The sequence below is a fragment of the Phalacrocorax carbo genome, chromosome 6 (assembly GCF_963921805.1).
Source record: "Phalacrocorax carbo chromosome 6, bPhaCar2.1, whole genome shotgun sequence".
In the NCBI taxonomy this organism is placed as follows: Eukaryota; Metazoa; Chordata; class Aves; order Suliformes; family Phalacrocoracidae; genus Phalacrocorax; species Phalacrocorax carbo.
This window is the reverse complement of record NC_087518.1, coordinates 5,237,436-5,264,322: the sequence shown is the minus strand read 5'-3', so window position 1 is coordinate 5,264,322 and position 26,887 is coordinate 5,237,436. Positions and strand designations below refer to the sequence as shown.

General features: G+C 46.2%; 1 protein-coding gene across 1 annotated transcript in view; it reads right to left on the bottom strand.

Annotated features, from left to right (window-relative positions):
* RYBP (RING1 and YY1 binding protein) overlaps positions 1–25,290 on the bottom strand; it is a 46,243-nt gene extending 20,953 nt beyond the window's left edge. The window contains exons 1-2 of the mRNA XM_064453459.1: positions 25,050–25,290; positions 23,971–24,096 (exon numbers count right to left, since the gene is read on the bottom strand). Coding sequence (XP_064309529.1) covers positions 23,971–24,096; positions 25,050–25,081 — 158 coding nt within the window. The 5' untranslated portion in view covers positions 25,082–25,290. The remainder of the gene's footprint in view (positions 1–23,970; positions 24,097–25,049) is intronic.
* Positions 25,291–26,887: the final 1,597 nt, after the last annotated feature.

The window sequence follows — 26,887 nt, the reverse complement described above, 5'->3', positions numbered from 1 at the left end:
AAAGAAAGCCTTGAAAAGCACTACTAAGCAGTCCAACCGCACTGGGTTTGGTTCTGGTTTAAGCGTATCATCCAGTTCTCTGCATCGTAATACCCAGGCACCTCAGCCTCAAGTTTTTTTATCAAGACACCCCCTTGGTTAGGTTTATTTCCATTTAACTACAGGGAAACTGTGACAAACAGCAACTTGCTTGCTTGAGGATGGCTATAGCACAAGAAAATAAATGTCTTTCTGAGCCCCGGGACTACACCACACTGGTGATACACATCTACCAGATTAGAGAAATTACTTGCTTCTAGAGATTTGCAAAAATGACTCAGTGAGATTCTACTATCTTATGTTGCTTCCTCCTAATTTCTTCCTGGGTTTGTGCAGCTAATTGCTTATCACCAGAATTTCCAAGTTAAAGCAAGCTAAAAACAGAACCTTGCTTTTACTCAAACACATTGCAGAAAACAGCGAGGACTGAGTTGAGCAACCACTTCCTAAGGAGCTCATAGCCTCTCTCTGCGCCAAAACTGGAGAGTAAAAAGAGCAAAAACTTTCGGGGCTAGCATAACTTTGTGAGCAATTACATGCATACAAACACAGAAAATATTCGCTCATCATCATCTCTTTTAATCTCTGGGGTCACCTGCAGCAGCAGCAAACCATCGCAGAACTTCCCCATCCGCCGGCACTGCCCTACACAAGACAGCCCTGCCCCACTCCCCCCAAGCGCCCCGCTCCTGCCACCAGCTTTTCAAACCCACCTATTCCCCCCTGCCAGCTCTCAGCACAGCCACAAAGCCAGCCAGGTCGACACCAGTGCGGCAGCAGCTCCAGCACTCACGGCGAACAGCGGCAAGGAATGTCATGAGTGCTGGAGCCCCAGCATAGTGTTTGCAGTCTGACTTGGAACCCCAAAAGTCTATTTAACAGCTTTGAAGACTGAGTGGCAACTTAGAAAAACACATAGGCTTAAGTTCGCTACCTGAAAATGGTCACTTCTGCTAAAGAACTTGGGGGTACACAAGGTAGGAAAGGTTGAAGCAACCACCTTAATGCTGCAATAATACAACTGCTCACTTTTCAAGTAAGTTTCCTCAGAAGAAACTGAAAGCAATCAAATAACACAGAAAAACACATGGAAATTATCATTATGGCACATAAACAAAAGCAGAAAAGCTTTTACGTGCTTCCTTTTAACAAAAGAAAGTCTAATTTTGAAACAGCTGCTTAACTGACTCAAGCCCACACCCCAAGGCAGGGGCTAGGTTTGGTTTTTTTTCTGTTTATTTGTCAGTTTCCCTGTTTATTCAGTTTCTTTCCTCTCCCAGTGGCAGCCAGGGCAGCGCAGGACAAGCAGCTTCATCCAAAACCAACAAGCAGTCCTCGACCCTGACAGCCGCCCCACACTGCTCTTCAAAACACAGGTAGCTACGTCCTCCTGAACTTGGAAGGAGCTTCAAGTCTTTTCTAAAGGAAAAGGTAGCAAATCACTTCAGAGCTTGCTTGGGAAGAAAGAAAGCCCTGTTTTTTTCCAAGTGTCATATCAAACTGAAAAAAGGTACCGAAGGTGAAGAGGGAAAAGCCAATGAATTACACAGTCTAAGCTTGATTTAGCTTAAATGCTACTTACACAGCTGTTAAAAAGCCACCAGCATGAGTTGGAAAAGAAGTCTCTGCTCCTTCCCTGGAGGCTGCAGACGTTTCCTGGACATGCTAGTATGGTCACCAAATGCTGGGGAAGCATCAGACTTCTCCGCTTATGCACAAATGCACTTCTGTGGCATTTCAGATGATCCATCCTACACTGAAGCTTAACCTCAGTGATACCAACTCCACCAGCTCCAAGTGAATGACTTCTGCCTTATGCAAGGGACCGACTTACTGATGGATGAGGGCTGAAGGAAGAGTAACAATATGAACCTTTTAAATACACATTTGTAGCAGGAAACCTGGATACTGAACATCCTTTGCAAGCAAGTATGCTCATTTTGACATCAAAAGTAGGGCTTTTCTACAGGGATTTCCATGAAAAGCTGGTGTTTTGACAGAGGCCAAGTCTTGCTGTACTTCCTCTGGGAACAGTGTGCTTGCTTTAAGGTGTAAATCCAGGTCTATCATTCTCCTAATCTCAGGTACACCTAGCCAGGAAAAAAAGGCATGTGATCACAATGTATATTAAACACCGTGCTCCTTGTGATAGCATAACATGGCTAACAGTAGCAGTGCTGGGATCTAACGCATCTGACATCAGGACAGGACCTCAAAGCCCCACGCTGACCACAGCAGAGACTGTGCGAGCGTGTGCTCCCACTGGCACTAGCGGTGGTGGCCATAGCCACAGCACAGGTGAGCAGCCACACCGGCTGGCTGAGTACACCTGACACTCCCAGCAGGCTGCAGCCCACATTCACAGTCCTGTTCTACGCAGCAAAATAAAGCAGTAATTGTCACGAGGCAAAGTGAGCAGCAAGCACTCGATGGTCGGGGACATGGCATGGACTGAAATGGGAATCACACAATAGGAGGACATATGGATCCTGCGCTGCTCCACCTTCAGCATCACCAGGAATTGTTCTGCAGCCACACGTGCATTCGCTGTGTGGATACACCTTCAGCCTGAACAGTGCTTTTCCATCATCGTACTGTACCAACAGTCCCCCTCCTCCTCTTGAGCAAAGGTCTTCACAGTAGCAGCTAAAACAAGAGCGTCACCGAAACAGACTCCCACCAAAGTTTTTGATAAAAGAAGTCACCAGGAGGTGTTTCTCAGGAAAGTGGATTTTTAAATTAAACAGATGTCGTCTCTTAAAGCTACCATTTCAATGACTGGCATGTAGTGACATAAAATACCTGAAAATAAGCTTATAAAAAGAACCTTGAATCATCAAGTCTAATGAAGCTGGCCCATTAATGAGCAGGCAAAGCACGCCTACACACAGTGCCCACTGCAAATCCAGGACCCAGGCCTTTCAGAAATTATTTCTTCACTGCTTCAAAACCAAATAAAACCACCATAGCAGCTTCACAGGCATGCTCACCCACGACTTTTTAAAGACAGATTCCAGCAACAAAATCTTCTTTCCCATTCCTTTGTTTTATATCAGCAAGAACTTCAAGTCATTTATTCCCCCTCTGGTCCATTCACGGGAGAAAATCACTCATGTAACATGGAGTCTGAGGTTTTTTCAGAATTTTACAGATAGGTGAAGCAATGTTCTCCATGCAGTTAAACTATTTAAATCCTATATGTGCACACCCTCAACTCCACACACAGGCACACAAACAACTTGCCTGAGTTACAAGTGCTCAGGGCAGACTAAACCTTTTGGATGCTGCAATACCCATAACTGCATTTTACAGAAAGCAGCAGCAACAGCAGTACTAGGGTTGTGATGGTTCTAAGTTCAACAATTTCTATAGAAAGATATAAGCTTAGTCTAAACTAGCCCCACATAGTTAAAAAAAATTGACCCTCAGACTTGCAAGCCTGCTTTCAGGGTAATCACACAAAACTGGGTGAGTTATTCCAAATACTTCATACTTTGTTGCAATCACAGCATCTCTCAAATTCTTTCAACCTGGGTAAGATATTTTTACATCAGCTAGTCTGATTTTCATACTCATCTAAACTTGCCCCCTTTTCACAGCTCTCAGCAGCAACCCACCATTATGCAGGCCTGAGTGGGTAAGGATCATCCCCGATGCCTCCGGACAGAGGCGATGGCAGAAGACTGGTAGGCAAACACTCCTGGAAAAGTAAGAGACAGTGAAAAAGCCCATGAATAACTAACACCTGCCTACCCACTGAGATACACTAATTATAGAGAATAATTGAATGACTGCTTTCCTTACTCAGGAAGGTGCAGATAAGAGGTACGGGTCTTCTCATACCTCGGATGCAAGTTTAAAACGCTCTCAGTTGGCAGCGATGCACTGAAAAAAGTCACCAGCTGTGACAATTAACAGCTTCATTTTAAGTCTCTCTTGTTCAGGTGAGTAACTCTTCTACTCAGACATACTACGTGAAACAACCCTTTCTCAACTAAACGGATATATTCAAGGCACACAGCTAAAACCTGTAAGACACCCAATGTCGGAAAGCAGCCACGCTGTACTTTAACACGGTGGAGCCTGAGCCTCGCCAGTCCTGCCTCCATGCACAGAAGGTGTGAAGGGGACGAGGGCTCCAGCATCCTTCTACAACCCCAGGAACACTCCCATGTATCCACTTCTGCTTTTAAAAAAGCAGGTTCTTAGGGAAACTCAAAAACGAGACCATGCACCAGCCTGCAGAGGATAAGGAGAGATGTCTACAAAATGAGTTATTTCAGGGTATGTAGACATGTGAAAAAGGACCTAGAACTCAATATAAGCAGTAAATCCTTAAATGAGACGGTGTAAAGTACGGTATGGATAGATTTCACGTGAGATGATGTTTACTGGAAACATTCTGGGAAAAATGTATTTCAATTTAATAGACCTATGTTGATTTTATCCGCAACACCGTCTGTCCACTCAATCACCATTTCTCAGAATCGGGTGGGAACTGAATTTCTTTGTGGAAACAGGTGTGAACGTTTGTTGGAGCTGCATTCAGTTCTGCCTTACCTCTGTTATAAACAGAATACAGCCTTCATTAAAACCTCTCTTCATTAAAACATCTCAGTTGTGGGGTTTATTTTGTGCCACTTGCTGCCTGAGTTAAAAAACCATTACACATTTTTCCTATAATATACTTCACACAGCAGCTGAAAAGAGACCACTTGCATAACAAGTATTATGCAATTTCCCAAATAAATAATACCCTTGTAGGGGGGAAGATTACCAAGTCCCGGAGATATTCAAGGCTGCAGATTTGGCTTCAAAAGCAAGGAGCCTGTAAAAACCACATGCCATCCCAAATCTCCCTGAGAATTAGTGACACCGCCTCAGCACCCAAAGGTCCCATCAGGAACAGTGCCCCACTGTGTATTAACCAAGGGCAACCTGGCAAACGACACAATTTCCCACCACAGTACCTTCTCTCAAGAACGTAAAGAGCTTGACACCAGCCTTATAAAAAAAAAATCAGCATGAATGCAACTAGCCTTATAAAGCTCTGCTTTGGTTTGAATAGCTTCTTCTAGTCCTAAGATAGTTTTATTAAACAATAATCTTAATTCAAAAAAAAAAAGACGACCAAAAAACCCCCCAAACCACAACTTTATTTGCCATCTTCAGGCTGGAGTACTTTGCCAGTGAAAATATAGTAGCAGAGCATCTCAAGTGGAAAACCTACCCTGAGAAAGAAGCCCACCAAAACAGCACGCAACTGAGTGATCATGATGGAGGTGGTTAAAAAACAAACAGCCCTCGCACTGTAAACAAGTCACAAATGGTCCGAGTAATTCATGGAAAGCAAACACAGAAGCTAAGAATTAAGTCCAAGTGGCAGCCCAGAGAAAAATAAAAGAGCAAGGGATTTGGCAAACACACCCCAGTGCCCACCACTCCCCTACCTTCAAATTTCGACAAATAACTTTCACAGGCCTGAAAAATTTTTGCTTCTTAATTTTTCGTTGCCTTTATGATTTGGCTTTTCTCTTCCACTGGTGTTTCTCTAATCAGCCCTTGGCTCGCAGCACACAGTGCTGGTGGTCCCAGCACGCTCCATTCCTCGACAGCCAACACTGACACCGACCCTGTTCTGGGTCCACGTGCACCAGCCCCTGCTCCAGCCACTGCACTGGCCGGGAACCTTACGCACCCACCCAGTGCACAACTGCAGCCTTGTAATTGCACTGGAAATAGGCTGAAAGTGTAAAGCGATTCAGTAAAAGGCAGCCATACTAGTTTAAACGAATTTTCATTGAAAATTGAAAAGGTCCATTGCAAGTTTCAGATCTTGGGAGTCCTGGGAGATTTTCACCAACACCTTCAACTGCCTGTCAGGGAGCAGAAAAGAGGGACATGAAGTTTTGCAAACGCAGCATCCATCCTGCCAGACACTACAGACATAAAACTACAACTTTCACAGCTGAGCTGATCAGGCATGTTCCAAACATAAGCTACATTTACCTCCTCAGAACAGCAGACTTTTTTCTTAATTATCCAAGGTCAATGGCAGTGAATATTGATCAAACTGACACTCAGGGAAACAATGTAGATACAAAACCGGAGGGCAGGCAGCCTTATATTTGCTTAGGAGTAGTATTGCATTTTAATACAAAGTTGCTCTTTTTAGATGTGGGAATTACTATCTAATTAATCACCGGTCAATACGTTTGATAAGGTACTTTTTAGAAACAGAAATACCAAGTTCTGTACCAGCATAATTCTCCCTTTTTCCTAGAATCATAGAATCATCTGAGTTGGAAAAGACCTTTAAGATCCTTGAGTCCAACCGAAAACCTAACACTGCCAAGTCCACCACTTAACCATGCCCTGAAGTGCTGCATCTACACATCAACTAAGAGAAAAAAACATTTTCAAATGTTGCAGTGTAAGGGTTTAAGACAACTGAAGCATGCAGTCAGCCACGGGAATACTGCTTACATTAATTTTTTAATCAAACTCACCCAGAAGTACAGCAACAACTCAGAATTTTGATAACCATTTCTGTGTGCTTAAGATACCCACAGAAGTTAATACAAACAACTGGAAAGCATTACACCTCCAGTTCAATACCTACAAGACAGAAGGTCTCAGGTGCAGACACTCACCTGCTGTCTTGCTGAAATACACAGCTTTTCCAGACAGGGCCAAGCTTGTCACAAAACCGAAACTACTTTGGAAGTCTCAATAACCATTTCAGCTTGCCTAAAAACACAAGAGGTAGATTGCTGACACACAAGAGGTAAATTAAGCTTTACTAGTACTGTAAAACAAAAAGGTACCGTGTAATTTCCCTGAAACTTCTATTCAAAAATGCAACCAAAAAAAAAGCATATTATTGTCATGAGCTACAGAGTTATTTCATGTAGCATCCACAATTACACAGCAATCGAAGATTTCTGCAATCACAGCAGCAAAGAATGGCTCCAACAAGCCTAAGGTGACCAGGTCCTGATGAGAAAGACATCAGAGAAAAAGGGAAAGGTGCTTCCATACATCTCATGATGGAACCAACACAACAGGAACAAACCTGCCCTGACCAAAAAGCTCCTGGGAGAAAAAAATCATCATCCTTTAAAGGCACGGTGGTCCTTAGGCAGTGCAGGGGTTGCATGGGGCTGTACGTCTTTCCAAGTTACATTCCGGTTTCCTAAGCTTGTTGATGACATTATATAACTATTAATTACACTGCTGTTCGGCATGCTTTTAACTGCAATGATTCGAACCGCTTCTAGTAGCTCACTAATCCAAAGTACAATCCTCTTGACAGCAACTGACAGATTCAGAGTATTCGGTTCTTGCCGAAAGGAAGAAAAATCAAAACCCTCATCTGTCCACTGAAAAAAACCAGCCAATATTCCTGCCTACCAGACTCACAGCTCCATCAAGGGCTGGGACACGCTGCCGATGGGACTCCAAGCCTTGCATTAATGCACTAAGTAGCTCCCTCAGCCCAACGAATGATGGACAAGGAGCAGCCCAGACCTGCAGAGTGGTAAAATACAGGACGTGGGTGAAATACAGAGAAGAATGGTGCACCAGGCAAGGCAGCAAGCCGCTGGGATCGGCACCCTGATGCAGTGCCATCTTGGGGGTTTTCCACCCATCTGACAGCACAGCTGGACCCTGGCCGGGTGCCTGCTCCACTACTCCAAAAGGTGACTCCCCAAAGGATGGCTGTGCTCACACCCCAAAGCCCACCACCCACCCGTCTGGGACCAGCCGAGCAGCTCTGAAAAGCAGCTGGAGTCAAGCTGTGCGAACACAGCAAAGATTTCTTCCCAAAGGCCATCTTGAAAGTGTAGGAACAACAGAAAATTGGGTCTCTTTTGCATCTTCGTTATCACAGGCACTGAAAGGTTTCAGTCATCAGCTACCGGACCCAGCAGACCCCCTCCCCAGATGTGTGCTCTGCCTTTGTCCTTCCCACCCACTCTCCCAGCATGAATCTTCCTTGCAAGCCCCAACACAATCCTACATGCATTATTTATCCCTCTTGCAAAGTCGTGCAGTGGGATAATTACTTAACTATTGTAATGATATTTTGCAATGGCTGTGCTCTATTATTCTAACTGATTTTCATGGGATTGCTTTTGCTGCATGTTTTGAGCACAAGAGCATATTTTTCCGGAGTATAAAAAAAAAAAGCTAAGTTTTACATTCATTTTAAGCCTAAGAGCTGGATGTCAAGAGCAAGTTTTTAGAATAATATCAATATATTTTTAATTAAAACAATGTTGATGTATTACTCAGATTTTTGTCAAATTTAACAATCACCAAACACGGGTTTTTTTAGATCTAATGAAATATAAAACAGTTATTAACTATTTGTAAGCATTAATCACAAAGTTCTTTTCCTTCCAATAGGAACTCTTCCTTGTAAGATTTCAGTTAACATCATTACCAAACGTTTGAAAGGTGAGATCTCCAACATTTTTATTCACAAACTAAAAGCTTAAGTTAAAACACGTTTGCATGTCTTGCATAACACTGTGTTAAATTTTACTGAGATGAATACTCAGCTTAGGACTTGGAGAATTATTACAGTAAAACACTAAATAAAATTGGTCCTTTCCGTATACTCAACAGGGTACAAGCTACACAGCAGAGCAGCCCAATTAAACAATTATTTATGTCTCCCTACCCCTAGGATATTCTTCAGGCTATGCATGATTCAAGATGTACTTGTAACAGTTTTGTGAAGTGATGAATAGGATTTCAAAAAAACACAATAGTCCCAGTAGTTCAAAACTGGTAAGGAAACAACTTCTGCCTCAAGCCGGAAATTCTTCCAGGAGGAACATTCCTTTAAAAGTTGCTAAGGATAATAATCTGAACTAGAGCAGGGTGGAAAAGCAGCAAACCACTGATAGCCAACCTATCTTCCCTACTGATAATCTGCGGGCTCTATAAGCAAAGGCATGGATACAGCTCCCTGGCGAAGGAATCACAGAATCACAGGTTGGAAGGGACCTCCCAGTACAGATCACCTAGTACAACCTTTCTAGGAAGAGCAAAATATAATCTTTGTGACCCAAGTGAGCACATCGGTATACGAGGACTAGCATATTTGTACCCTAACAGCAAAACCAAGAATTTTATACAGTCGACAGTAGAAAGACTAAACTTTAGACAAATGAGACTCTCAGAAAACTACAGACCTGCAAGATTTGCTGAGTATGTCGGACTTGCTGGGTATTTTGTTTCTTTCTCCTTAAAAACAAGAGAATGTTTGGTCACCACCTATGACACTTACATTAAAAGAAAAACAGATCCAAAGTTTTACCAGTCTCAGCCCTTGTTTAAACTTTATAAGCTCCAGGATGACTGAGAGCAATAGCAATGAACGGTCTGAGGAGTTCCCTGCTTACACAAACACAGACCGAGTTTTCCCCATGAGTCTCATTTAGGGTTTTGTACAACACAACTCATTTCTCAATTCTTTTTCATCTATTAAAAAATCTCCCTGGAAAAAAAAAACCAGTCTTGGAACAAAGCAAGATCACAAAAGATAACTGCATTAAGTTTCATGTCAACTTATTCCCTTTTTTCTCGAGGTATCAGTCTCAGAGGCCTGATCAGCCCTTGCAACTGATGACAATGTGCCGCACTGACTTCTGCAGCCTCTGGACACAATTCAGAAAAATCAATGCAAGGAGCAAAAGGTCACCTTCTCCACAAGCATCAGCTACCTGTCGAACCAAGACAGATTTGCAAATGCTAGCACGCTCAGAAATAAAACGACCAACTGTTATTAATTTCAGTGGCCATATTCCCACCCCTGTGACTAAGTAAACCTGTTCCTTAAGGTATATGCCTTTGTGTAAAAACAAAAAAAAAAAAAACAAACAGACAAAAAAATCCACTCATGCTTGTGGCAGGCTTTCAAAAAACAAGTGTAGTACACAGCCGTACAATTTCCTAGCTTTGAATTCAGAGTGCCAGTGGCGAAGTTGGTCTGGCTTACAACGCAAGAAAAATAAAGGCATGAGGAAAAAAACTAAAGAGATGGCAAAAAACCCAAACTACTGCTAGGGGTTATCCCTCACTCTCCCTGTACACTAGAAAAAGCCCTTAGAACTGGCACAGAGCTGTAACAGCTACCTTATTATGGACCATCTTCCATGACTGGCTTGACATGCCTGGCTGTTGGCAGAAGTTATGCCTCTTCCAAGCACAAGCTGTAAGACTGTCCTCACATTTTAGATCTTTATAAATGCACACACTGAACATGAAGATGTGAACAACCATGGATTTACAGAGTAAGTATGCAGCACAGGGGCATGATGTTCTACTCCCCTGTTCGTTGTTGATTTTTGTATTAATTGCTTAATTTGTAAATGGAAAGAAACATCATCCCCTTAATACAAATAAAGAAGCTTTTGTTTATAATAAAAGTTTCACTATCACTTCTTTGAATGCTGGTTGAATAATAGCAAATCTCAGGACAGCATCATAAATTCCCAGCACACGCTTGTACGTTCCCAGCCGACGCAACCTAGGAGTCTGAATGAACCCTTCGTAGGTCTAAACTTCTGAATGCAAGTACATCGTCGCAGCTTGCAGAGGTGCTGTGAAACTGTCACTGTCACTAAGTCATTTAATGAACCTCAAAATTTCACAGTCTGAGCTCTGGTTTTACAGACCGTCCCTGTGGATAGCCCCACAGTCCCATGGATGCTAATAACACTCATCTCAGAGGCATTAGATCTTTCTGACCTCAGAAGTTAAGCAACTTAAAACTAACTTGAGTCACATCCGGTAGTAAGTACTTCTAATTAATAACTCTTAAGTTGCTGCCAGAGTACTGTATTCCCACACCCATGATCAAGCATGTTCCTTACTCTGCTAACCCACATGAAAAATTGTGCAACTCTGTGCTCGCTTTAGCTGAGATAGAGTTAATTTTCCTCTCAGTAGCTAGTATGGGGCTGTTTTGGATTTGTGCTGAAAACAGTGTTGGTAACACAGGGGGGTTTCAGCTCCTGATGAGCAGGGCTTACACAGAGCCAAGGCCTTTTCTGCCTCTCACCCCACCCCAACAGCAAGCGGCTGGGGGGGGCACAAGGGGCTGGGAGGGGACACGGCTGGGACAGCTGACCCCAAGTGACCCCAGGGATGTCCCACACCATATGACATCACGCTCAGCACATAGAGCTGGGGAAAGAAGGAGGAAGGGGGAGGACATTCAGAATGATGGCGTTTGTCTTCCCAAGTAACTGTTACGTGTGATGGAGCCCTGCTGTCCTGGGGATGGTGAGCACCCGCCTGCCCGTGGGAAGTAGGGAATGAATTCCTTGTTCTGCTTTGCTTGCAGACATGGATTTTGCTTTACCTATTAAACTGCCTTTATCTCAACTCACAAGTTTTACCTTTTTTTTTTTTTTTTTTTTTCCCCCCAATTTTCTCCCCCATCCCACCAGGAGGAGTGACTGAAAAGCTGTGTGGTGTTCAGCTGCCTGCCAGGTTAAACCACGACAGTCTTTCTGGTGCCCAATGTGGGGCTCGAGGGGTTCAAGATAATGACAGGTTTGACCGGAATGTGCTAGATGGAATTTATAGCTGTTATTGCTGTTTAGCTATTAATCGGCTAGCCTCTCTGCTTGTCATGGGGCTTGCTTGCCTTACTGTACATTAGAGGCTAGTGCTCATTAGTGGCTGCTTTTTGCTTTCGCTGCTTGCTGTACGGCTCTACTGCTTATCATCTTACTCTGCTGTTCCTGAGAACAGCTTGATAACAGCAATGGCCATGCTCCTGGGCTGGCAGATGGCCAAGGCATCCCTGCTGCTTCTGTACAGGGCAGGCTGGAACTCCAGTGTGAACTCAAGTCGAAGGGACTGCGACCTGTGGATGAGTCCACGTGGGAGCAAGACACCCCAAAGCATCTGTGGCTGTGCATGAGGTCATGATGGAGCACCTCAAAGCATGTGGCCATGGCTAAGCCCACAACAGAGCAGGTACTCCCCTGGAGGGACTGCAGCCAAGGGCAAGGCCATGTTGGAGCAGGTTCACTTCTGGAGGGACTGTGGCTGTGGGTAGGTCTATGCTGCAGCAGGTGTACCTCTGGAGTGACTGGCTCATGGATAAGGCTCCACTTGAAGCAGGTATGACCCTAAGAGACTGCAGTCTGTGGATAAGCCCAAGCCAGAGCAGGGGCAAAGGGAAGAGTTCATTGCAATGTTAAACCTGATGGTCTGATCCAAAGGGACCAAGTGTGGAGATAGTAATGGAAATACCTTTAAATTGTTGTAACCCATGATTTGAGTTGCATGTTATGGGAATTACTATAGCAGGAACCACCTGAACCTATGGAGGAGAGCCTTGCAAGAAGCAGTGCAAGTGCAGCAGTGACCTGATCTGAGCTGGCTTTGGTACCCAGTAAGTCAACACACCACACCACACCACCTCTCCTACCCTGAGCGACCACCGTAACGGACGGAGCCCAAAGTCACAGACTAAATGAACTCAGTGGACATTTGTGGGCATTTATGGACACTTTACAGGTGTTTCACAGGGGTGGTCCATAGACTAAAGAAATTGTATCTGCATATTGTATCAAAGGATGGGAAGGTGGTAACGGGTAATGAGAATGCATTGGATAATGTGGGACCTGAGCATAACGTAAATAGTGTGAGATAAGGGGTGGAGAATGTGCTGGTTTGCACTAAGAGTTAATTTTCCTCTCAGTAGCTAGTATGGGGCTATTTTGGATTTGTGCTGAAAACAGTGTTGGTAACACAGGGGGGTTTCAGCTCCTGATGAGCAGGGCTTACACAGAGCCAAGGCCTTTTCTGCCTCTCACCCCACCCCAACAGCAAGCGGCTGGGGGGGGCACAAGGGGCTGGGAGGGGACACGGCTGGGACAGCTGACCCCAAGTGACCCCAGGGATGTCCCACACCATATGACGTCATGCTCAGCACATAGAGCTGGGGAAAGAAGGAGGAAGGGGGAGGACATTCAGAATGATGGCGTTTGTCTTCCCAAGTAACTGTTACGTGCGATGGAGCCCTGCTGTCCTGGGGATGGCTGAGCACCCGCCTGCCCGTGGGAAGTAGGGAATGAATTCCTTGTTCTGCTTTGCTTGCAGACATGGATTTTGCTTTACCTATTAAACTGCCTTTATCACCACCCACGAGTTCTCACTTTTACCCCCATCACACCATGGTGGAGCAAGCGGCTGGCGTGGTGCTTAGTTGCCAGCTGGGGTTAAACCACAATGAAGTCTTAACAACCCCATGCCTTTAGCATCCATACAGCACACAGCTGTGCCATTCCTCCAGTGCTTCGAGAGTGAAGCCATCACTGCACAGGACGGTGAAATGAAGTGTACAAAGACTACCCACCACGCCGTTCCAGCAGTTTTATCATAATTTGTTTTCTTGCTGCCCTTGCTCTCATTTTTGAACTATTATCTCTACAGTTCAGAGAAAGGAAGATAAAAATTGTTTTTTAAGTCTGACTTCATCTGCAGTATTTAAGACAACATTTCAGGATTTCAAAGCATTTTCCAAAAATTTAAGTTAATCTCCTAGAAGCCATATGTGGTAGGGACTTCTTACTACATTTGCGTTTCAGTTAAACCTATGCATGTGAGTTACTTAACTGGCAGAGCCACAGTGAGTTAAAAGTGGGGGGAAAAAAGTCCCCACAACAAGCAATGCCCTGGGTGCCACCTTCCCACTCGCAGCACCGGCAGGTACACAGGAACACCCACCAGCCATCCAATGTAATGCTTTTCTGCAACATTTACAGTTTCATTTTCTGTCATGTGGGAATTCACCACCTCAGGACACCAAGACACTGCTTACGCAAGGTTTGCAGCCCTGCATCCCATTACAGGAGCACTCCTGCCCACCCCAGGGCAAGCCCACGCTTATTCCCTATGGGACCACCACTATACCACCTCCGCCGAGAGGAGAGCCCCGAAAGGAGCAAAGCAGCCATGGAGGAACAGCCACTTGTAGGTTAACTCATCTGCCCTGGGCAAAGTTGGACATGCCTAGCACCTGGAGCACACCAAGCTACCTTTAAACTAACTCATTGTAGTTAACCACCCAGCCCTCCCTCGGACAAGCCACCGCCATCACTACCACGTGCTTTGCCTTTTGCTTTGACGGAAATCCGACGCCGTCAGACACTATTAGAGTAACTTCTGCAACCCACCAGCTTCACTTTCAATATTTCTCCTCTGATTAAGACACATCGTCCTTCAAATCCCACGCTGGTATCGGGCAGCTGCCAGTCTTTCCTACACAAGTCAAACTACTTTTGTGTAAACCCAGTAAAACACACAGAATTCACCCAAAATAATTTACCATTTTTATGACAAACAGTTTTAGGCGATACAGGTTTACAAATTGCTAATACCACACTGAATTGGGGACATTTCCTAGAGCTTATAAAATATTTTTCCTAAATTGATCCACACCCATGACTGTTAGAGATAACAAATTAGGAGAGTTTTGTTTCTCCATAAAGCACCTGTAATAACTGAGCAACAGCAGCAAACAGGCACCAACCAGAGCTTCCTCGCCCTATTAGCATTACAGAGGAAAGCCTCCCCTTCTGCTGCTAATGATGTGCTCTGCCCTGTATCCCCAGGAGACAAATGACTGCACTGGCTGATTGACTCCATCACAGGGCCATCGTCCATCAATGTATTGCCTCTCTTATTGAAATCTCATCTTGGGAAGAGAAAGTGCTCAGTACCACTTCCGAAAAAACAGTGAAAGCACTTTCAGAATAAGAGCTCCAAGATATATAATTAGAGCCAAATGTTTCAGCAGAAACACACATTTCCAACAACTTGGACATATATGCATGCTTCGCCCAACCAGGACAAGTAAGATTTATGTCCTTCCCCTAATCTAGATGTTTTTTAAACAAAAGAATGAAACACCTACCATAAATTTCTGCATCAAATTAAAACACAGATAATGAATACAGCCGTACAGATAAAAATGGCAGCTTGAGGATATTTAGCTAGCTGATTTGCTAAAGGGTGAGTTCCAGCCTCTCTTACACAGGCTTAAGTCACACTAACATCACACTACCCCACTGACACCTGCAAATACAAGTTAAAGAAGTTACAGATCCCTCCATGTATTTATTTAGTACACAGATAATAAGGTTTTAAAAAGGGAGCAATCCTATTCAGTTAAGAACAACCCCCTTCAATTTCAAAAACTCTGCCCACAGGGAGCGGGACTAGGGCACAGGGGGTAATCCACACTTAGCGCTCATCGGGCAGCATTCTGATCAACCTGCGATATCACTGAAGCCTCCACATCCTAGTACTTCTACATCCTCTGCCCACCTCTCCAATTTGACCATGTTACGTTCCACATGAATTACCCGGACATAGTTCCACTTGCAGAAAAATAATTTAGTTCAGGAAAAATATTTCAGATTGTAATCAGTCTCATGTCTGTCTACTCACCAATATAAATCTGAAGAAGGCAGCTTTATCTCAGGCAAGATATTTTGTCTCACTTAGCACCTCTGCACGTTACAAGCAATCCATCATAACTCTGAAATCCCGGAGAACAATCTGCTTGAGAAAATACGTCTAAACATTTATTCCTTGTTTACCCCTAAACAGAATCCAGAACTGACTTGTTTTGCTTCCATTTTATTTAAAGACAACCAATGTGATAAGATCCTTAAACTAAAGTTTCTAGAGCTCCTGAACACATTCCCATGTAAGTTGTAAACATAGTTTCTGGAAGTTTGCACCTCCATACAGCAACTAACATAAACTGTGTTTACTTAAACATGGAACATTTCAGCTCTCAGCAAACTGCCATAAAATGTATGCTTCAAAACATTTATCAGTCACAAGGTTAAAATCCATTTGGCTATTGCAAGACTTCTACAGTAAAGAACAGACTTATAAATTTTTAGTAGTTTGATCCTTGCAGCATACGGGGTTACTCCACAATCCCAGGTCAATGTCTCAAATAAGACATATGGTTCAAAATCAGGTCTCCTGGTTTCACAATCCATACTTTAGATCCCTACAACCCCTTTTTCTCATGCATTTCCAGTATTACTTAACAGAAGATCAGCTGGAGGTGTACTTTTAACTTTCAAAAGCACAGGCAGCACTTCAATAATAAAATACTATCTATCAAAACAATGCCGTTTTATCCAGCTAGTTTCAGTTTTTCTAGGAAGGAGTTGAGATTCACCTGACTCTGAATGTGCCGAGTTACTGAACAGTCAAACAACCCACCAGGCCAGCAAACAGAAGCAATGCTTTTCCCTCTAATTTATATTTGAGCCAGTCAGAATTACAATCTTTCCCATGTTTAACAGGCAGTGTATTTGTTGATATACAAATTAGCACTCTGCTACAAAGAACATGCTCCTAATTCATAGCTGGCTTATCGAAAGAGCGATGTTAAGGATTTGGTCATACCTCCAGATGTACCAAAAATGTGTGAAAGGAGCTTTCATTGATGCAAAGAAAATCTGTCTGCACAAAGAGACAATCTATGTATTTACCATGTGCCGGCTGCAAAATGAACTTACATAAATGTAATGGAGGCATTTCCACGTTATTTCTGTCATATCGTGTAATCCTGGACATCTGCTTAGGGTCGCATGTACAGGTCACTCAGTATGTTGAGGTCTGCTTTTTTTTTTTGCTGTCCTTAATAAACATGAAGCAGCAATAACAATTTTCCCTTACCTGTCTGAAACATGCACACTTCAAATAAATCCTCACAAATGCTCCTGTAAGACCCCTTCCCTCTGGAACCGCCCAGATTTCTCCTTTTACCTTTTGAAGAAAGAAGCCAGTGCAAAGAGAGACATAAAGTACAGCTGCGAGACACAGCCACAGAGAGAGTTTGTATGAATCTTATTTCAGGTCAGAGCTACGCGTTATGAAACTCCAGCACACCTTGTGAGCGACCTACATTGCAGGACTGAAACCCACTAACCTACAGAACCACCCGGAATCCTGCAAAATAGGTCAGTGGGTTTCCTCATAAGAAGAATTACGCAGACAAGGAGAGATGCAGGTCATAAAGGACAAGTAGAGTGCATCCTTCGCCTAATGCAGGAGCACTCCGCAAGCCATCTCTCACCCTGCTGCCATATTCCTGCACATGGGCAGGACTCCCCAGAAGTGCCATGAACTTGTGTCTCTCACCTTGGCACCCTTGAAGAACCTGCCTGCATGTTCAAGCCCAACAAAGCAGGAAGAAAAGGAGCAGCATTACAGCAAGGAATGGTGAGCCTACCGACAGCAAAGCTGTTTAATTCATGTTGCTAACACAAAGTGGGTCTTGCAGCAGCCCAAGTACAAGTGACACCTGATTCACGATCAGCCTGGAATTATGGCAAGGGGCATCCAGGCTATAGCATAAAAGCTGGATGCTGTCAGCCAAACTTACCCATCCAGCCCACAGCACATTACCTGCCAACCTTCAGTCCTCATTGGTCTTGGGTTTCATGCATTGCTTTCAGGGACCCAGAAGTTCAGCCAAAACAGAGCCCCACACCACTACAAGCTGCTGGGTAACAGTAACAGGCAGCACAGGAGAGTCAGCCAAGATCCTGCAGGAGCCGAGCGTGGCCGCAGAGAACCACCCTTCACACCCACCACCTCCCTCCTCTCCGCTACTGTGCCGGTCAACACCGGACAAACACTTCGCTATTTCCAGTTCCTACAAGGTCCCACTTATTAGATGAACGCACACCAGCGTGCAAATACACATGCCAATCGTGCAAATGCAGCAGCCCCTCTGCAGCCAGCTGACGGGAACATGAAACAATCAGGGCAATTAAGAAAGGCACGCAGAGAAAGTTGCTCTGCATTCTTCTGCCTACCAGTTCCCCACAAGGACCTGCAGTGAGCCAGGGCCAGTATCCCAGTGGACGCAATGTCTGTTTACAGCAATAAAAGAAAGTTACATGCCCTCCCCTCCTACACACACATACATACTTTGATTTAGATTCCCGTCTCCCCAAAAAGCAGTCTACGGAGGAAGGGAAAAATGAAGAATATCCATGCTGTCTAGTATCAGTGATATATTAACACACTCAGCGCTGCAGTTTATCTATTAGATCTTTATAGTCTCCAACAGAAATCAGGGATCGATCTTTAAACCCTACCATCCACAATCATTTAACCCAAATAGGTAATCCACATGAAAACGGTGATTTTGCTATGTTATTTAACATAAAGACTACTTCTTCCCCTAACAAAAAAGGGCCACAACAGGTGTAGCTATTATTCCTTAATAGGATCCTATCCAAGTGGCAGAAGCAAAGTGAGTCACAGCAGCCAACACAGTACCTCTGTGTTTGTCACGTACAGCGTTTCAGGCACCCAAGTCTGGCAGCCTTAGCGAAGGGGTATTGCCAATATGCTGCACATCAATACTGAGGATCCTCCCTGCTGTGAATGATTTCCCAGAGGTGTCGAGACCCAAGAGGAATCCTGGGGTGATGGTAATGAGATCACTAATGCAAGAGCCAAACGCTAGCTAAGAGCAAATCAGGACACAACTCTCATTTCGTTCAAACAGCCCAAGTACAAGACGCAGATCTTACGCCAGTGTTATGCTTGCAACAGGATGAGAGACAATAGCTGATCTGAACAGCTTCACCTGCTCAGATGAAGGCCCACAGACTAACTCTATGCTAGTTAAAACAACAAGTGTAGCACGAATACATACCAGTAGTCAGTTTATAGTGGATCAATACCCCAAGCCACGTGGCTGAGGCACCTGGGGTCCAGCAATACAAGTCATGAAGTCAGACTCAGCGTATCACCAAACCACAGACCCAGAATTTGGGGCTTGCTGCAAACCACTCACATTGCTTGCTTGTAAAACGCTAGGCCTGCAAAAGGCTCCTCCTGTTTTTAGCTCCCGTGCCCTGGAGGGTTTGCCAGGCCTAGCAAAAGTATTCATCATCGACAAATTCAGGAAGTAACAGCTAATTACTTTTAGTCATTGCTGGTAACCAAAGTATGAGACAACAGAGGTCCAAAGAACACCTTGAAAGCAGGCAAACATTTTGCAAATAGGTATCATACATTCCAGCACTCAAAACTACCTAGGCAGAGTTATGCTGTTATCATCCATCACCAACAAAGCAGTCCCCGAAGGGACACATCCTCAAGATCCTGATGGCCCCATGGAGCACTGGCATGATTCCAGGCCAGTACAGACCACGCTCCACTCCACCTGACCCAGCTGCCATTTAACTTCAGCAATCAACAGGCAAAATTGGGATGATTTAACCATAAATCTAAATGGCCAATTACTAAAACAAATATTCCAGAGTAAAGGCACCAACATCCCTTCCACAAAAGCTTTTTTCCAGACGAGTCACATACTCCATTTTTATAGAAAATAGCCCACTTAAAGGCCAGCTATGATGCTAAAATAAAACCCACCATAATGCAATTGAAAGAACTGAACAAAACCACTTTGCTTCCAACCTACACCACAGAGCAAGCATTTTTAGAACAGTCCTGCAAATACATGGCAAATACGCAGGGCATATAGTAGTTATATGGAGGTCAGGATCATGAGCCTGATTCCTCATTCCAGGAATAGCAGGACTATCTGGTGTCTATTCTAGTCAGCCCAGCTTGGATGCAGAACAAGAGAATACTTTTCAGAGGTGACATGGACAGTAGTTTACGTCTTTCAAGGTGCTAGCTTAGATCCTGCAAAGGAATCTTCTGAAGAACTGAAGGGGAACAAAGGCCAGTATCAGACACACCTGTTCCACACAAGAGAAAATTAATTTTTAAATCATGATTAATAATTTCAGCTTGGCCTCCCCTCATAAGTAAGTATGGCAAAAGAGTGAAGTATTACTGACATACACTCCTTGAGCACTCCACGTATGAAACGTACAGTCAAATCACTTGATGCAAACTCCAAACCACACACTTCAGGCATACAGGTATTAGCAACAAATACAACAGCAATGCTTATTAAGTGCATGCCTTGCAGAGGACAGACACACTACAACTTGTTAATTTGGCAATAAGAAGTCCCATTGCTTTGTTAATTTGCATGTCAGACATCCAGTTGTTGCTCTTGCATCTTCCACTAACCTTTTTTAGTGCATTTCTCTGTAATCAGGTACATTCACGACAGAGGATGTGAAGTTCAGAAAAGGAAAGCACTTATCCTAAAGTTAGAGAAAAATTAACATCTCAGAAGCTCCACCACATCACACCACTTGCCTATTTATCCAAAAGAAGCTTCAGAAAATAGCAACTACCTCTGTGAAATCAGAGAGAGGGGGGAAATATTCTTCTTGACAATGATGTCTGAAAGCAATCCCATGCAGAAACACTCTGCACAGCCATGCCTGGGAGGAGAGAGGAAGCTACAAGAAGAGGTGTACAGCAACACAGCGTATGTAAAACATCAGAGAACCAAAGGGAAAGAGGAGCAAAAATATCATTATGAAAAACAAATGGAAACAGGGAGCCACCACCTACCCTCAAATAGCAACACACAGCTCCCCATAATGGGAAACACGAGGCCAAATTCTGCCCTCACACTGCTAGGAAATCCAAAATAAACTCTCCTTCCATGTTTGAAGAAGTAATGGATATTGGAAGGGAACGTGCGTCTGTGGAGCTATCTTCCCAGCAGAACTTTTAACTCAAGGCTTCTCCTGTGTGCAGGAGCTGGTAGGGCTACACCAGAGCAAACCACCAGAAGAGCCACAGGACGCAAGTGGAAGTGGTGGCCAGCATCAGTTCCCTACACCATCACACCAACACAAAAACCTCCAGGAAAGAAAAAAAGTACTGTATACCCCAGCGAACACACTACCATTGCTCATTCCCGAGCTAGCCAGTTAAATCACTGTCTCAACCCAACTGAACATTGTGTTGAACATAGCTTCTATCTTTGCCGTGATCCTCACGGAAGGAAAACCACAGAAGAACTAAAGATACTTGCCTAAGTAGAGTGTAATAAAGTTTAACCATAAAATAGTAAGAATAAAGTTGAGGAATGGGAGTTAGTGACATACTGTAACAAATCCAGTATTCAAGTAGGTACTATAGGTTTAATGTAATCTTTGCACGACAACTCCCAATTCTCTTGAGATGGATTTGACCTCATTTTTATTTAGAAGTGCAACTGAAATATTTATAAACAGCCCCTTGAAAAAGTACTCAGGTGCAATTTAACTGTTTAGCATCTACAGTGATTTTAACTTGGCACATCAACTCTAAAACTCACTGTCTAAAACTCCTTTTACGAGATCCAAGAGAAAGGGGATAGTTGGATCTGAGAAGTAAGACTTCTAACTGCTGCCAGCCACCCCTCCCACACTGCAACAGATTATATCGAGTCTGAAAAAAATATACACACGGTGAGAACCAGCTAATGTCCTAACTAGTTCTCAAATCAGAATACTTATCAGCCAAAGTAAATTCTACAGCAAATAACTGGCTTTACAGTGGAAGGGAGGGAGGTTGGGGGGGTGGAACAGGTCATACCAGATCTTAAGAAGAAAACTGGGCATACCATAACTGCACACAATAATTTGATGAAAACCAATTGCCTCACCACATCTACGACGTCTGTCTTTCACTACTTTGTTGAGTTTTTTTAAAAGTGAGTTTGGTAAATTTCCGATAAGTGTTACTGAAGTAAGCCTTAACGAAGGAAGGCAGTTTTAAATGTGTTAAAGTGTCATCAACTTGTCAAATTGCAACTTAAAAGTCAAGCTCATCAGACACCTTATATTTCAAGTAATAAATTATCAATCATAACTCGTTAAGTATCTTTACATCAGTCATTTATTTTAAAAATTCTGAAGAATTTCCCCGGCATCGACTCGTACGTCACGTACTGTAACACTCAAAGCAATACCACAACAAAGAACTCTGACTCCCAGGTCTTCTCAACATACGATGCTCACTCACAACATTCAATCACTCCTGCTTTCGGTTATATTTATTCATAAATGACATAAATATGCAAGAAGACATGATGGCCCATTGAATACTTTACATATTTTCTCAAATTTTACAAACAAAAGCAATTTAAAGAGCAGCAAACATGAATAGAAAGTTGATGAATTAAATGAATTAAAATTAGAAGCCATTCATAAGGGCCCATTAAAAGCTGAACAAAAGTACAATGTTCTAGACCCGAGGATCACATCTGCAAGTAAGGCTACAGCTCTTAACCTGAAATCACCAACTGCCTTAAGGGTCCTTTAAAAGACGAAACATCCTACTACCTCAACAGTTTGAAAATTATCATTTTAAAAACAAAAAAAAAGTAAGGGCATGCAAGGGAAAGCTGCTGCTCTCAAAATGAACATCAGCATGGTGGCCAAATGAAAATGATCGAGTCTGATACAAGATACAACCCATATGGGCTCCTACATATCATTAAGACTCTCCTCCTACAAACACCCATGCACACGCTTGTCGTGACGCTGTGAGAACTCGCAGTGACTGCAAGGTGACTGCAAGGCTACACACTGTAGTAGCACAGTTAAATACCAGGCAACTGCAGGATCAACGTGTTTCACCTGAGCCAACGGGGAAGCCAAGGAAACAGAAAACCACACAAACCAAGCATGCTGTGAAGGTTTAGTTGCATGACAAAATACGACTGAACAGAACGAGTCAAGAATCATCTCTAGGTGCATACAGAACACTTCTGTCCCAAAAGCTCGACCTTATTCAATGCTGTAACTATGCTATTTAAGGTTAAGTTCAACACTTCTGTATATTTTGTAAAAAGCATAGTGATACTTGTAACCAACGTGCACGATAAAACACAGTTAAGCACTACAGCACTCTGTTGCTGTAACTCGGGGAGTTTCAATGGCCCACAAGCACGCTCCCCATTAAAAACGCAGGCACTTCACATTGTCTAAAGCACAGTGCAAACAATAACCATCCGAACACAGTTTCACCTCCTTTATCAATCAAGTCAAGACAGCCAAGTCATGCAAACAGCCTGCTGATGAGAGCACCTCAACACACTGCTTCAGTCAGAGGAAAACAATGCCTTTCACAATGGAAATCTGACGGACCTCCCTCCTTGGCAGAGCAGAGCAACGGGAGCTCGCATGTGGAAGGTACAATACCAACAAAGTCAGAAGTCAACATGGTAGAACCAATCAGAAGAAGAGAGACAAAGCCAAGCGCCACATGCCTGTTTTAGTGCCAACTGATATTTCTAGGACAAACTTTCCGAACCCATTAACTGGTAGAGTGCAAGTTTTTTTGGTTTGGGGGTTTTTTTAAATTCAATTAACTACTGCACGCCATCTTCACCATCTCACACAGACTTCCACAGTTATTCAGCGCAAGGCAATCAGAGAGACCTGACAGCTAAAGCTTTCAGAAATCCGCACCGCTCCCACATTGAGCACAAAGCCGATTCCTTTCCGATGACAACAGACAACAAGAGATCAACATCTCAGGAAGGGAGCTGTTCCTGTGGCATCTTTAGTTTCAGCCATTTCCCTTCTCACTCCCTAATACTCAGTCTTTTCTACTCCTGTCAAAAACACAGGTAAATCTCCACCCAAACCACAGAAAACCGTCTCCCCCAAACCACAGTCAGAACACTTCTGGCTGCCTGCGGATCTCCAAGAGGTCCTCCGTATATCGGCGACAAAAAAGCACAGAACAACAAAAAGATTCAGGTCGCTGCCACATCCACAAAACATGTCTTCCAGCTCCAATTAAAGGCTTGAAAGAGAATTTTTAAAATCCACAAGCTTTTCAACGGAGACAGAAGGGACTGCATCGAGGGGAAGGGGGGTGCAACCAGCCGAGATCCAAGCAACAGCAGAGGGGGAAAAAAAAAAAGAAATCAACAAGTCGGCAGAGCGAAATCGGTGTCGAAAGGTGCAGACGTACCTTGTGGAGGTGCCTTTCCGGACATCGCAGATGCTGCATTTGAAGGCTTCAGCGCTGTTCCTGAAGGTGCACACGCTACAATCCCAAAAGCCTTCGTCGGCTGCAGGTTTGGCTTGCCTTTTCGGCCTTGGGGAGGGGGAGGGAGAGGGGAAGCGTGTGTGTGTGTACGTGTGTGTTTGGGGAGGAGGAGAGAGGCGGCGGCAGGAGGAGGAGGAGGAGGGAGAGGAGGAGGAGAGAAAGAAAACACACACATGAGAAACCATGTTACAGAGCCCCGAAACCCAGCGCCTGCTCGCACCGCCGCTCTCCCCCCCCGCCCCGCGACCGGGAACAGCCGACAAACACCTACCGGGGCCGGCGCCCGGAGAGGTGCGGTGCGGCGCCGCGCTCCGCCCCCGGCCCCAGCCCCGGCCCCGCGCCGCGGGAGGGCCCGGCCGAGCCGGGCCGGGCCGGGCCGAATCCATCCGGGCCGGGCCGGGCGCGTCCCCCAGCGCCCCCCGCACGGCGGCGGGGGCCGCCCCCCTCCCTCGGAGGGAGGGTGGGAGAGTTTGAAGGCTGGGAGGCGCGTTCCCTCCTCCACCTTGTTAAAGCTCCCTTTGTCTGGGAGCAGCCAGTGCGCGGAGCGGGAGTGCGAGCGAGCGGAGCCGCCATGGCTGCTCTCACACCAGACCAGCCCTGGCACCGGCGGCAGGCAGGGAGACACCGGCGCTCCTCCGCCTCCTGCCGCCCTTCCACGCTCCCTCCATCTTAGGAGCCTCCCTCCCTCCCTCCCCGCCCGCCCGCAGCCCCCCCTCCCCGCCCCGGCCCCCCGCGTACCTGGCGGGGCGGCGCGGGCACGCCGCCCCCCTCCCCGCCCGCTCCCTCCATCTTAGGAGCCCCTCGCCGCCGCCGCCCCCCTTCCCCCGCGGCGGAGCACACGCACGCAACTACCAGCCAGGGGCCTACCCACCGCCATCCCCTCCCGCCGCGCCAGCGCCGAGCCGGGCCCGCCGCCGCCGCCGCCGCCGGGGCAAGGGGCAGGGGCGGCCCCCGCCGCGCTCCCTCCATCTTAGGTGCCTCTCCCCGCGCCCCCCGCTCACCTGGTCGGGCTCTTCTTGTCGCCCATGACCATGGATCGGGGCCGCCCCTGCCCTGCGCACAAAGAAAAGAGGCGAGGGGGAGGGGAGGGGGACGGGGCTGCCTCCGTCCAGCAGGCTCCGGCTGCTCCTCACCCCCGCGCCGCCGCTCCTGCTGCCGCTGCCAGGCTCCGCTCCAGACTAGCAGCGCAGCGCAGCCCGGCGCCCTCCCTCCTCCTCCTCCTCCTCCCTCCTCTCCCTCCCCGCGCCGCGCCGCTCCGGCGGGCGGAGCTCGCCGCCGCGCCGCGGCCAATGGGGGCGGCCCCGCCGCCAGCCCTGAGCGGGGAGGAGAGCGGGGAGCGCCCCCCGCGCCGCCTCCCCGGCGGTCCCACCTCCGCCCCCGGCCGGGAGCCCCCTCCGGGCCGCCTCCCGCCCTCTTCCCTCCCCTCAGCGCTGCCCCCCGCACCGGGACCCCGCCGCGGCGGGAGGGCGGGTTCCGCTCAGCCGGCGGTGGCGGGTGGCCCCTTCCTTCCCCCTCAGAGGGCTCCGTCCCCCGGGAGTCGGGCTGAGGCCGGCGGCGCCCCCGCCGGGAGCCCCTGAGGGGAGAGCGCGGCCGAGCGGCCCCGTCCGGGCGGCGGGAGGCGGGCGGGAGGAGCCGCAGGTACCGGGGGGCCGGGGGGCGCCTGGGCCCGCTCCCGGAGGGGAAGGGCGGCCGAAGCCTGCCTCGTCCCTGCGGCTACGCTGGAAGTTGCCCTGCAGAGTTGGGCAGCCGGGAGCAAACTCCGGCTCGGTGCCCTTTCCTCGGGCACGGGCTCCCTGTGCCTTCGCGACCACCTCCCTGCTGCCTTTATGAATTTCCACTTTGGGTCAGGTCACTAGCCTGTACAGAGCCAAAGGCATTTCAAAAGCCCTGCCATAACCTTCCAGAAACCTTCCCATCAATCCCCCAGTGATCCATCAACTCCACTGAAACCACAAGCTGTGGTTCTGCAAAACTCCCAAGGTGGCAAAAAGTGGCATTTCCCAAAAAGCGGCAGTCCTGCCCCAAGGTTCCCCCCACACCCCTTCAGGCCTGTGGAAGTGCTGCTGTGGGGCCAGGCGGCGATGGGCCAAGGACGAGCCCTTGCCATCTTCACTGCGCCGCTCTTCGTGCGGGGTCAGTCCTCAGCAGCGGCTGCAGGAGGATGGGGGTGACAAACAGCTGAGGAAGGACCGGGTAACAAGCGATGAGTAAAGACAAACAAAAGTTGGTTCAACTGCTCCCAGCTACACGAGCGCAAGCCTTGCAGGGCAGACTTTTTTCACCATGCTTTCCCAGTTTCTCAGTGGTGACCAAGCCAAGCTGACAGCTCCTGCCAGCAAAGAGCAAACTTCATCCCCAGGCCAGAAACAGTGCAGACAGGAGGGATGTCTGTGGGCTGCACGGGGCTGTGCTTGGGAATGCGGCTGCAGCGCGAGGGTGAAGGGTCTGAACAAAGTTAACCTATGGCTGAATACAAGAAAAAAATAAAGAAAATGGCTACTTAAAAAGCAAACCAATCTACGTGGCTTAAGGCAGGATATGGTCCTACCATGACGGGAGGAAAGCATAACTGTGTCCTGCACTTTAAAGCTTTAGAGATATGGACTCGCTCACAAGCCACAGAGGTTTTTTCCCCTCCACCAATGCCCATTTTAACAGTCAAATCACGCTGACAGAGTCACTTCTCTGTATTTAATAGCTACATGTAATCCACTTACCCTACCCATCCCCCCCATCCCCACACAGGTGATTTAACCCTTGCTGGCACCTCTGCCAACCGATTTAACTGCAATTTGTACAGACAAAGACTTCGAATGACTTATTTCTTAGCCACTCAAGT